Genomic DNA, 13,256 nt, shown 5'->3' on the forward strand with positions numbered 1-13,256 from the left:
TACAGGGAGTGAATAGCTCAATTGGTTTGGGAGAGCAGGGTGTGGGCAAAGCAGGACTACCATTGGGTATGGTTACAGGGCTTTGTTTGCATACAGGACTTGGCTGCTATTGGCTAGTAAGACTTGACTGCTATTGGCTATTAAGACTCAACTGCTATTGGTCAATAAGACTTGACTGCTATTGGTTTGCAAGAGGCTAGGGTTACAAGACCTTGTTTGCATACTGGGCTCTTTAAGGGAAGGCCAGGCTGTGCGAGCACGGGAGAAGGGAACATGCCCGAGCATGTCTGAGCTTGCCCGAGCTCATCCGGGCTTGTCCGAGCTTTTGGATAAAAGAGGGGCGGGTTTTGCGTCCGAGCTCCCGGCGAGGCAACCGGCCTTACAAATAGCAAAACATATCATTATTTTAAGAGGAAAACAGTGTTTATTGTTAAAAAGGCAAGCTGTAAGTTGTAAAACACATCCAAATTTCAGAGATGTTACAAAGTTAAAAAAATGTACTTTTTGGAATTGATGAAAATAGTGCCTTATTTGGCTTTGTGGCAAATATTTTGATGCAGATTATTGATTTAACCACAAATTATGATGCAAATTTATTGTGAGGCTGAGGAGAGAAAAAGTGTGGAGTATGGGTGTTCACCTGTGGGAAAATATAAGTGCTAGATATGCATGTGCCAAAAAAGAAAGGCAAGATTTAACATCTAGATTGATAAATTGATAAATCAAGGATTAGCAGCATTAATCAGACATATGAACATAGCCAAACAAAGGAACAGCTAACATAGGTGAAAATGGTGGCCTCCAGACACTGGTCTAAGGTTGGTTGGATTGGGTTCTGGTGAAGTGATTTAGAGACTGCTAGTTTTCATTAGGAGCCTGTGGCCCATAATGCATGTTTAACACATATATGTTACATTGATGTAAACAAAGGTAAAAGAAAATCCACACAGACACAACCTTTTTAGCACTTAGGAGTGGGAGAGATATGGGAGATTTAGGGCCCCCAAATCTACTCTCTTTTTAAGGTACTTTATCCAGACTTAAGGTTAAGATATAATCATACCCTGCTTCTGGCTTTCAGGAAGACACCAGGCACCCCTCCCTGTATCTTCCTTCCCTCTTCCTCCAAAATGAAAGTATACCTAAGGATGGCACAGAGTCCTCTTTTTCTTTTTGTTTTTTGAGATGGAGTCTTGCTCTGTCACCCAGGCTGGAGTGCAATGGCGATCTTGGTTCACTGCAACCTCCACCTCTTGGGTTCAAGCAATTCTTCTGCCTCAGCCTCCTGAGTAGCTGGGATTACAGGTGCACACCACCACGCCTGGCTAATTTTTGTATTTTTTTTAGTAGAGATGGGGTTTCACCATGTTGGCCAGGCCGGTCTCATACTCCTGACCTCAGGTGATCTGCCCACCTTGGCCTCCTGAAGTGCTGGGATTACAGGTGTGAACCTGGCATGCCAGTGCCTGGCCAGGATGGCACAGAATCCTCCTACCTCTGCAGTAAGGTGTGGAGTTTACACATTGTTCCACATATTTCTTTTTTGTTTGTTTTTTTGAGACGCCCAGGCTGGGGTGCAGTGGCACAATACTGGAATCTCTGCCTCCTGGGTTCAAGCAATTCTCATGCCTCTTGAGTAGCTGGGTTTTTTTTTCTTTTTAGACTTTTATATTAGATTCCAGGGGTGCATGTGCAGGTTTGTTGCAAGGGTATATTGTGTGATGCTGAAGTTAGGGTTATGATTGAACCCATCACCCAGGTAGTGAGCACAGTACCCCCCAATAGGCACTTTTTCAGTCATTCCCCCTCTTCCTGTCTCCCACTTGCAGTAGTTCCCAGTGTCTGTCATTCCCATCTTTATGTCCATTAGTACCCAGTGTTTAGCTTCCACTTGTAAGTGAGAACATGTATTTGGTTTTCTGTTTCTGTGTTAGCTCACTTACAATAACGGCCTCCAGATGCATCTATGTTACTGCAAAGGACATTTCTATTTTATGGGTGTGTAGTATTCTGTGGCATTCCACGTTTCAACCCATTTTCTCCTCACCAGCACCTTGTCAGTTAGGTGGTACGATCACCACCGCTTTAATAGTAAAACACCAGGGGTTCTATGCTGCTTGCTGCACAGAAAGTCAATCACCTAGATGACCGGTATTGCTGAGGAAGAAGGCTTTAATCAGGTGCTGCAGAGGAGGTGGGAGCTCAGTCTCAAATCCAACTCCATCTCCCTAACTGACTAAAACTAGGATTGTATATAACAGGAAAGAAATGTTAACAATGTTTCAAAAAACAAGAACTAGGGAGGGGCTAGGAAGCAATCATCTGGCCAAGGGGTTAGGCATCTCATTGTCTGGTTGTGGTGATCTGGTGAGTTTCAGTGATTTGATACTTTTTGAGAGGTCTGAGGGATCCTTTCCTGAGGAAGGAATTCAGATCAAACAAATGTAAGTTTCAAGCTTTAAGACTAGAAGGGTCAATTTCTGTGTTTATACAAAAACAACTGTGTATGGGATTCCTGGGTAATTTCAGTTTCACACCTGTAGGGACTGAGGCTGGAGAGGCCACTGAGGCACTCTTGGTCCCAGTGGTATTTCTTTCTCCTCTTGCTAAAGTGTGGTGGTCATCTTGTGCTGTTCTGTCCCGGTGATATTTTAGAGGAAAGAGGAAGAGGAGAGGAAGCGAGGAGAAGAGCAGATTCGCCTCCAGGAAGAGCAGAGGGCAAAGGAGCTCTACTGGACCCTGAAGCAGGCCCAGCTGCATTGCCAAGACAGTGAGAAAGAGGAGCGAGAGTGGGAAGAACAGCGTGAGTAGAGCTTGTGCCTCTGACAGGTGACCTAGTCCTGCCTCCCACCCACCTCCTCCCACTGCTGATTTGCTCAGTCATCATTTCTGTTTACTCACTCACCCCATCAGCCTTTACCTGGGCCTGGCCATGTGCTCAGTCCTGCTAAGAATTTAGAGGGTAAGTTAGGTTTCACCCTTGAAGAGATTACCTGCCTGTTGGGGATATTTCTTGTATTAAAAAAATAAAATCCTAGCCTGGACAATATAGTGAGACCTGTCTCTGCAAAAAAAAAAATAAAGAGTATTAGCTGGGCATGGTGGTGGCATGCACCTGTAGTCCCAGCTACTCAGGAGGCTGAGTTGGGAGGATTGCTTGAGCCCAGGAGGTCCAGTCTGCAGTGAGCTCTGATCATGTCACAGCACTGCAGCATGGGTAACAGTGAGACCTTGTCTTGTATTCTATGTTTACTGAGTTGCCAATAATTTCCTGGCTCTGTACTAAGCCTTGGGGATCCAGGGATGGGGAATCATGGTCGTTATTTGTAGAAACTCATCAACAGGAGCAGCAGATAGACCCACACACAGACTAAGGGCTTGGAGGGAAAATGTAGCATATACAACGTGGCTATCCTGGTGGGGCTCCAGAAGAGGTGTCATGAAGCGAGGCTTGCTGGTGACACAGGAATAAGCAAGTCAAAGAGGCTGGGGAGGGCACTGTAGGTGGCAGCTCCAGGATGGGCAAAGGCTTGGTGACAAAGGAACACGGCATGCCTGGGAAGTGTGGTGGTAAGAGTTTGGGGAGTGTCAGGTTGGTGAGAAGCTAGGTGGAGAAGGGAAAGTAGAACTTAGTTTGGAGGGCAAACTATAGTTTGCTTCCCTATATGCTGGGATTTGTTTTATTTGGGTATGGTAAGACATACATGTAAGGTTGGCTGCTTCCTGGAGAGTTCGGACACGCCCCCTCCCCTCGCGGGGCGTTCGGACACGCCCCCTCCCCTCGCGGGGCGTTCGGACATGCCTCCTCTACTCACGGGGAGTTCGGACACGCCTCCTTCCCTTGCCGGGAGCTCAGACACGCCTCCCCCCCCCCCCGCCCGCCGGGAGCCCGGGAAAAAAAGCCCCATCAGGACTTACCTGATACCATTTTGTCCCATCCAGGCCCCACTCCCTGCCTACTATTTTGTCCTATCTGGGCCCCACTCCCCATCATCCGGGTCCTACTCCCCTCCATTTTGTTTCATCCGGGTCCCACTCCCCTCCATTTTGTCCCACTCACCTTGGCCACAGCCAATCGGACGCCTCCACTCCCTATAAAACCCCGTGCCTGAGAGGAGTCTGCGCGACTTCTCCGGCCCCTCCTGTCGGGCCGCAGAACCTCGTCCGGGAGCCTGAATAAAACCCCTTGCATTGGATTATTTTCGTGCTGGCCTCAGTTTCTCAGTTTCGTCTTCGGCGAAAACAGACCTTACAATACAGGCTCAGAAATGATGCTTGTGAAGGAAGATGTTTTTACTTACAGGTCCCTAGAGACAGGAGGCATGGCAGGCCATGCAGAACCACATGGGGAAGCCCCAGGGTGGGTCAGGAGGCAGAGGGAGTGAGGGAAAACATGGGCAAGAGTGTTTATTGTGATTTCCTTGGGAAAGGTAAGGAGAGGCAGGCTAGGCAGTTTAGGATTGGCCAATGTGAATAACTTCAGTGAGCTCTTGGGCATAGGGGCTGTCTCTAGTTTTGCATCATCTGGCTGTGGGGTGATTAAGGCAGGGAGACAGTGGCTCAGAGTGTGAAAGCCCAACAAGGGAGGTAGTTGTGGGGATAGGCTTTGGATTGATGGGTTTGCATATGAAGGTGCTCTTGCAGGCAAGCCCTTTTACTCTCCCTAGGAATTGGCTATCTCTGAAAGGGGCAATCTCTCCAGAATCAGGAAGGCCTCAGATGTCAAAAAATCAGAAGATAGAAAAAATGAAGAGGCATGAATAATACATGAGGACAATGGGAAACTTCCAAAGGCTAGTGACAGGATTCTGGCAGGATTTTGGGAAGAGAGCAAGGAGGAGGTTATTGTGATGGTACACTTGAGTGATGATTGCAACTGGGGTCATATGGGGAGAGCAGAGATGTGAGGTGTCTTCTACTGGCCAGCCTTCTGCTCCTCAGCATGTCTTTTTTTTTTTGAGATAGCGTCTCACTCTGTTGCCTGGCTGGAGTGCAGTGGTGCGTTCTCAGCTTGCTGCCATCTCTGCCTCCTGGGTTCAAGTGATTCTCCTGCCTCAGCTTCCTGACTAGCTGAGACTACAAGCGCGTGCCACCACACCCAGCTAATTTTTGTATTTTTAGTAGAGATGGGGTTTCACCATGTTGGCCAAGATGGTTTCCATCTCTTGACCTTGTGATCTGTCTGCCTCAGCCTCCCAAAGTGCTGGAATTACAGATGTGAGCCACTGAGCCCACCCAGCACGTCTTAATTTTATGCCAGATTCATTAAATAGACTTGAAAATTGAGATACAATTTACATACCATAAAATTTAATGGTTTTTAGTATATTCAAAAAGTTGTGTGGTCATCACCATGTAATTCTAGAATATTTCTGTCACTTCCCAAAGAAACAATGTATTGATTAGCAGTTACACCTCCCCCCACCATATCCCTGGAAATTACTCATCAATTTCTGTCTCTAGATTTGCCTATAATGGACATTTCATATAAATAGCATCATACATTATGCAGCTTTTGGTGTCTGACTTCACTTAGCACAACGTTTTCAAGGTCCATTCATGTAGCAGCTGTCATTCCTTCCTTCCATTTTATGGCTGAATAATATTCTAACATATGCATATACCACATTGTTGTTCGTCCATTAACAGTTGATGAACATTTGGGTTGTTTTCACTTTTTGGCTATTTTGAATAATGATGCTATGAACATTTGTATACAAGTTTTTATGTGAATGTATATTTTCAGTTCCCTTGTATTACCTATATGCCTAGGAGTGGAATTTCCGGGTCATGTGGTATTTTAGTCCATCTTATATGTCTGTCACTGAATATCTGAGGCTGAGTGACTTATAAAGAAAAGAAATTTATTTCTTTGAGTTCTGGAGGCTGGGAAGTCCGAGGTTGAGGGGCTGCATCTGGTAAGGGCCTTCTTGCTGGTGGGGACTCTTCAGAATTCTGAGGCAGTGCAGGGCATCACGTGGAGTTGGAAAGTTGGAAGGGGCACTGAGAACCAAACCAACTTTGTTTTTTTGGGAGTCTTGCTCTGTCGCCAGGCTAGAGTACAGTGGCATGATCTTGGCTCACTGCAACCTCCTCCTGGGCTCAAGTGATTCTTCTGCCTCAGCCTCCCTAGATTACAGGTGTGTGCCACAACACCTGGCTAATTTCTGTAATTTTAGTAGAGACAGGGTTTCATCATGTTGGTGGTCTTGAACTCCTGACTTCAGGTGATCTACCTGCCTCGGCCTCCCAAAGTGCTGGGATCACGGGCATGACCCACCATGCCTGGCCCAAACCGGCTTTTATACAGATCTGCTCTCTTCATAGCTAACCGACTTCCGTGATAACCCATGAACCCATTAATACATTAATGCATGAAAGGATTAATCCATTCTCGAAGGCAGAGCCCTCATGATCCAGTCACCTCTTAACTGCCAGACTGTTTTCCAAAGTGACGGCACCATTTTATATCCCTATCAGCAATGTACAAGGGATTTAATTTTTTGACACTCTTGCCAACCCTTGTAATTTTTTTTGTGTTTTTTTTATTATAGCCTTTCTAGTGTGTGAAGTGACATCTCATCATGGTTTTGATTTGCATTTCCCTAATTACTAATGATGTTGAGCATTTTAAAAATGTGCTTTATGACTGTTTATATATCATCTTTGGAGAAATGTCTATTTAAATTCCTTACCCATTTTTGAATTTTCATTGTTGAATGGCAAGAGTTCTTTATATACTGTGGATATTAATCTCTTAACAGAAATATGGTTTGCAAATATTTTCTCCTATTCTTTGGGTTATCTTTTTACTTGCCTGATAGTTCTTTGAAGCACAAAAATTTTAATTTTGATGAAGTTCAATTTATCTATTTTTTGGTTGTTTATGATTTGTATCATATCTAAGAAACCATTACCTAATCCAGAGAAGGTCACACTGATTTATACCTATCTTTTTTCTAAGAGATTTACAGTTTTAGCCCTTACATTTAGGACTTTGATCCATTTTGATTTAATTTTTTCAAGGGTTCCTACTTCTTTTTCATATGGCCATACAAATTGTTCAAGGACCATTTGTTGAAAAGACTGTTCTTTCTCCGTTGGATGGTATTGGAACTCTTGGTGAAAATCAGTTCACCAAAAATGTGTCTGTACTCTTTCTCTCTCTCTCTTTTTTTGTTTTTGAGACAGGGTCTCACTCTGTCACTCAGGCTGGAGTACAGTCACGTAATTTCAGCTCACTGCAACATTTGCCCCATGGGCTCAAATGTCTATCCTCCCACTTTAGCCTCCTGAGTAGCTAGATGTGCACCACTATGCCTGGTTGTTTTTTTGTATTTTATTAGAGACAGAGTCTCACCATGTTGCCCAGGCTGGACTCAAACTTCTGAGCTCAAGCGATCTGCCTGCCTCGGCTTCCCTAAGTGTTGGGATTATAGGTGTCAGCCACCACTCATGGTCTGTTTCTGTACTCTTAACCTTATTCCATTGATATATATGTTTGTTTCTTTTTTCTTTTCTTTTCTTTTTTTTTTTGACATGAAGTCTCACTCTGTTGCCCAGGCTAGAGTACAGTGGTGATCTCGGCTCACTGCAACCTCCGTCTCCTGGGTTTAAGCAAGTCTCCTGCCTCAGCCTCCCGAGTAGCTGGGACTACAGGCGTGTGCCACCATGCCCCCTAATTTTTTTTTTCTTTTTTGTATTTTTAGTAGAGATAGAGTTTCACCATGTTGACCAGGATGGTCTCGATTTCTTGACCTCGTGATCTGCCCACCTCAGCCTTCCAAAGTGCACGGATTACAGTCGTGAGCCACCTTGCCTGGCAAATATATTTCTGTTTCTTATGCCAGTACCACATAGTCTTGATTGCTGTAGCTTTGTTGTATGTATAAGACCTCCATGTTTGTTCTTTTTCGGGATTATTTGGTGATTCTGAGTCCTTTGTAGTTCCATATACATTTTAGAATCAGTTTGTCAATTGCTACAATAAAGGTAGCTGGAATTTTGATAGTGATTCTATTAAATCTATAGATCAATTTAGAGAGTATTGTGATCTTAACAATATTTAGTCTTCCAATTCATAATCACAGAATGTCTATTTATCTGTCTTTAAAAATCTCTTTCAATAATATTTTATAGTTTTCAGTGTAGAAGACTTGCCCTTGTTTTGCTAAGTTTGTTCCTAATTGTATACTCTTTCTGATGCCGTTGTAAATTCAATTGTTTTCTTAAATTCATTTTTGGAGTGTTTATTGCTAGTGCATAGAAATGCAATTGACTTTTGTATATTTATTTTCTTTCCTGTAACCTTACTAAACTTGTTTATTAGCTGGAATGCATCTTTTTGTGTATTCCTTTTGATTTTCTACATACAAGATAATTTCATGTACAGATAGAGATAATTTTACTTCTTCCTTTCCAGTCTGGATGCCTTTTTTTTTTTTTCTTTTGAGACAGAGTCTCGCTCCGGCAGGCTGGAGTGCAGTGGCACAATCTCTGCTCACTGCAACTTCTGCCTCCTGGATTCAAGCGATACTCCTGCCTCAGCCTCCCAAGTATCTGGGACCACGCACCACCATGCCCAGCTAATTTTTGTATTTTTAGTAGAGATGGGGTTTCACCATGTTGGCCAGGATGGTCTTGATTTCTTGACCTTGTGATCTGCCTGCCTCAGCCTCCCAAAGTGCTGGGATTACAGGCGTGAGCCACCTTGCCCAGCTCTGGATGCCTTTTATTTTGTCTTCTTACCTAATTGCTCTGGCTAGAACTTCCAATGCTATTGTGAACAGAAGTGGCAAAAGGCATCCCTATCTTGCTTCTGATGTTAGAGGTAAATTTTAAGTCTTTCACCATCTTGTTTTGTTTTGTTTTTTTGAGACAAGGTATTACTTTGTCACTCAGGCTAGAGTGCAGTGGCATTATCTCAGCTCACTGCAGCCTCAACTGCATGGGCTCAAGTGATCCTCCTACCTCAGCCTCCTGAGTAGGTGGGACTACAGATGCACACCACCACATCTGGCTAATTTTTGTATTTTTTTTTAGTGATGGGATTTTGCTGTGTTGCCCATGCTGGTCTCAAACTCCTGAGCTCAAGAAGTCTGTCCACCTCAACCTTCCAAAGTACTGGGATTATAGACGTTAGCCACCATTTAATATGATGTTAACTGTGGGTTTTCATACATAACTTTGGATTGAGGAAGTTCCATGCTTTACTAGATTGTTGGGTGTTTTCATGATGAAAGGGTGTTAGATTTTATCAAATGCTTGTTCTGCATCTGTTGAGATGATTGTGTGTTTTTTGTTCTTTATTCTATTAACATGGTGCATTCCATTGTTGAGTTTCATATATCGAGCTAGTCTCACATTCCTGGGATAAATTCCACTTCTTTATAGCATATAATCCTGTTTATATGTTGCTAGATTCCATTTGCTACTATTTTGTTGAGCAAGTTTTGCATCTGTATTCATAAGGGATATTGGTCTGCAGTTTTATTTTCTTTTGATGTTTTTGTCTGGTTGTGGTATCAGGGTAATAATACTAGCTTCAAAGCACAAGTTGGGAAGTGTTCATTCCTCTTCTGTTTCTCATGATGAATTTGTAAAGAGGAATTAATCATTCTTGAAACATTTAGTAGAATTCACTAGTGAAGACATCTAGTCCTCAGGTTTTTTTGTTGGAAATTTTTTTGACTATGAATGTAATCTCTTCATTTGTTACGAGCCTTTTTCTCTTGAATAAATGCTCCTTGAATTCCTATAAGTCTTTGGTTAATTTCTAACAATCTGAGAAATTTGGTTCTCAGATTGTTAGAGAACCAACATCTCTAACGAGGGTTTTCCAGTGTTCTCATTGTTTTATGGAGGAGAGGATTTTCAGAGGTCCTTAATTCATCTTTTCCACTGCTATCTTTTTAAACTGACATATAATTAATTTGGTGTCAGTCTTAAAACACCCAGAACTTCTGGGACAAATTTGGAGCCATAACTGGGCAGTTGGGAAGATGGATAGGAGGGAAGTATTTAATTTTGAGTTCACTCTTTTTTGTGTTCCAAGTGACCTAGCATGTAATCAAATGCTGGAAAAGAAATAAATCAAACAAACTAAAAAAATTAAAAATTTTAAATTTAATTTTTATTTTGTACATTTTTTGCCCCATGAGGCAGTTGCAATTTTTAAGACACCAGTGCTCCTTCTGCTTCTCAGCATTGATGTCCTCAATCAGATTTTCCTAAGTCCCTTGGGCCCTGGCAGACAGAAGGCTGTGTGCCCAGGCCTAGAGCAGAGATTATCCTGAATGCAGATGTCTCAGAGTACCAATGCCAGCACAGTGCAGTGCAAACCTTGTCTCTCAACAAGGCTTTCTGTTTCTCTCTCCTAGGGACTTACTGTTATATTTACAAAAGAGCTTGAAAACTGGGCAGTCTTTGCTCTCCAAGTTCCCTTATGGCTGCTGTTTTCACATATGTTTATGCTGAAGCCCACTGGGTAAGGAAGGTGTGAGCAGCTGCCTTGGGTGAGGAGAGTGATGGGGGCGTGGTCCCTGGCCCCCTGAATCCTCCCTGCATTCTGCAGCTTTAGGGACCCCTCTGTGAAACCCTTTGGGCTGTGTGTAATATATTTTCAACACTATTGCCCTGGCCTAGTGGCTGCCTTTAGCTTGAGATTTTTTTTCTCTTAAAGAAAATTCCCTTCCTACCTGAGTGACCTCTGCACTCAGAGGCTCTGAATCAATGAAAGCCTGAGATTGTGCTATCCAGATACAGCCAGATCTCAGGCCCACCCCAGCAGTGTAAACAGGACAGACTCCTCTGTCCTCTCCTCTTGGAGCACCAGAGTGGCGAGTCCACCTAGCTCTTCAATTCCTCCTTAATAGCGTGTTCAGGGAGTAGTCCTGTCATTGGTTTGTGGGAGTCTGTCATTGGTTTATGGGAGATGGACAATGATTGGTTACCTCTATTTGGAACAAGAATGGAATCACATTGTGGAATGCATGTGTATGCAGTTGAAATTACAGTGGGATTTTGCTTTTAAGTCTCCATCCCAGTTACTTGGGTATTGGTGTGCCCTTGGGCTGAGGAGGAAAATGTGGGTGGGGTCTGTCTGTATTCAGGACTATGCCTCCTTTTCTCTGTTGGGACCTGGGTATCACTGTTACCAGTTACTTCTTCCTTTCAGAGTTAAAATTATACAAATGCAACATTGTGGTCAAAGCTCATTTTTTATCCAGGAGAGGCTCCTAGGTGATGCCTCAGGGGCATATGGTCAGGAGAGAATGTTCCCCAAGCTCATTGATAACCGCTCGGCAGCTGCTCTTTAACTGTTTCATGCCCATTCATGCATGGGTTGGAGTTGTTTTAAGAATTGCCAAATATTTCTAAAAACTGTGCCCTCACCAAATTCATCTGAATGCCCCAAACCCTGAGAGTTCACAAAGCCTTAGGACATTAATTACTCATAAGCTAAGAACAGCCTCACAGCAGAGCACTGGCATTTCTATTTAACTGATAAGGAAACTGAGGCTCAGACTCAGTAGGGAGGTTGGGGCATTAGACTCAAATGAAGCGTTTTCTTTTTCCTTTCTCTTGGCCTAGTGTTCTGACCTGCAGGTTAGGTATCTCCAAAAGCAGCTTGTAGGAGGGATGTCTTTGGTCATCGGCCTCATAGGCTTCCAGGAGTCCATGAAGTTCCTCATGGATTCCGTCCTGTGAGTCTCTTAAACATACTGCCAGGCGGAGTTCCCAGGACTGCTGAGGGGTGGCTGAGGTTGCAGGAAAAGCGAGCAGACATTATATTCCATAACAAATTTGTTTGAAATAACAGAATAAAGGTAGACGGAGGCTCTATCTTTACTGAAGCTCAGTGCTGGTGGCAGCTCAACCTTGAGCTTACTCACAGAACGTTTCCCTGCAATGCTTCCTCCTGCCACTTGGGGGAGATGCTCATCATCTGCACCCAGTAAGACTGAGGAGCAAAGTATACGCTTGGTCTTCTGTAACCTTGGGTTCTGCATCTGCAGATTCGCTCAACCTCTAATAGAAAATATTTGGAAAAAACAATAAAAATAACAACATGATAATAAAAACAAAAACACAGTATAGCAACTATTTACATAGCATTCATATTGTATTAAGTATAATAAGTAATCTAGAGATGATTTAAAGTATATGGGAGGGTGTGAATAGGCTATGCGCAAACACTACACCATTTTATATAAGGGGCTTGAGCATTCATAGATTTTGGTATTCATGAGAGATGGGGAGTGGAAGAGGGGTTTCCTTGAACCAATCCTCTGAGGATGCCAAGGGACAACTGTATATCAATTGAGTTTTACTGTATGCCATACCTACTGTATGCCAACCATTGTGTTAGACATATTTTCTCCCCTCAAAAATCTCACAGCCTGGAAGAAGAGGTTTACATGCACAAGTTACAGTTCAATAGGTAGGTGTTCCAACATAGGTTTGAATAAAATAAATGGGGAGGTTTTTATTTTACTTTATACAAACATAAGTTTGTATAAAATAAACAGCAGGCACAGTGGCTCTTGCCTGTAATGCCAGGACTTTGGGAGGCCGAGGTGGGCAGATCACCTGAGGTAAGGAGTTCAAGAACAGCCTGGCCAACATGGTGAAACTCTATCTTTACTGAAAATACATAAATTAGCCAGGCGTGGCAGTGTACACCTGTAACCCCAGCTACTCCAGAGGCTGAGGCAGAAGAATCGCTTGAACCCAGGAGGTGAAGGTTGCAGTGAGCTGGGATTGTGCCATTGTACTCCAGCCTGGGCAACAGAGCAAGACTCCACCTCAAAAATCAATCAATCAATCAATAAAATAAAATACATGGGGAGAGAGTGAATTCCTTTGAGAAGAGAGAGCATTTGGCAAGGCCCTGCAGAGGAAATGGCATTTGGTTCAGGGAAAGTGGGACATGGTGTCATAGCAGAGAGAATGGCGTTGAGCAAAGCCAGGTATTGAGTGCATAGGTCAGGGCAGTGTGGTGGCAGCCTAGGGTTCCAGTGATGAAAAATGAGGCTAGCATAACCATTACTAGCATAACCTTGAGCAAATTCTTGTTCAGTTGCTCAGTTTCCTCATTTGTCAAACGGGGTTAATCATGTTGAGCTGAGGCCTGTTGGGAGGGTGAAATGAGAGAGAGAAAGTAACAGCGCTTTCTAAATTGTAAAGGTCTGTGTTCATGAAGTGCTCTTCTTTTTTAGCTACATGATGGGATGGAAAGTTAAGAGCCGGGCTAG

General features: G+C 43.4%; 1 protein-coding gene across 1 annotated transcript in view; it reads left to right on the forward strand.

Annotated features, from left to right (window-relative positions):
- LOC105708790 (SH2 domain-containing protein 4B) overlaps positions 1–13,256 on the forward strand; it is a 101,729-nt gene that overhangs the window by 48,209 nt on the left and 40,264 nt on the right. The window contains exon 4 of the mRNA XM_064373705.1: positions 2,656–2,803. Coding sequence (XP_064229775.1) covers positions 2,656–2,803 — 148 coding nt within the window. The remainder of the gene's footprint in view (positions 1–2,655; positions 2,804–13,256) is intronic.

Source organism: Aotus nancymaae, unplaced genomic scaffold, assembly GCF_030222135.1.
Source record: "Aotus nancymaae isolate 86718 unplaced genomic scaffold, 86718_ANA_hifiasm-v0.15.2.pri h1tg000010l, whole genome shotgun sequence".
In the NCBI taxonomy this organism is placed as follows: domain Eukaryota; kingdom Metazoa; phylum Chordata; class Mammalia; order Primates; family Aotidae; genus Aotus; species Aotus nancymaae.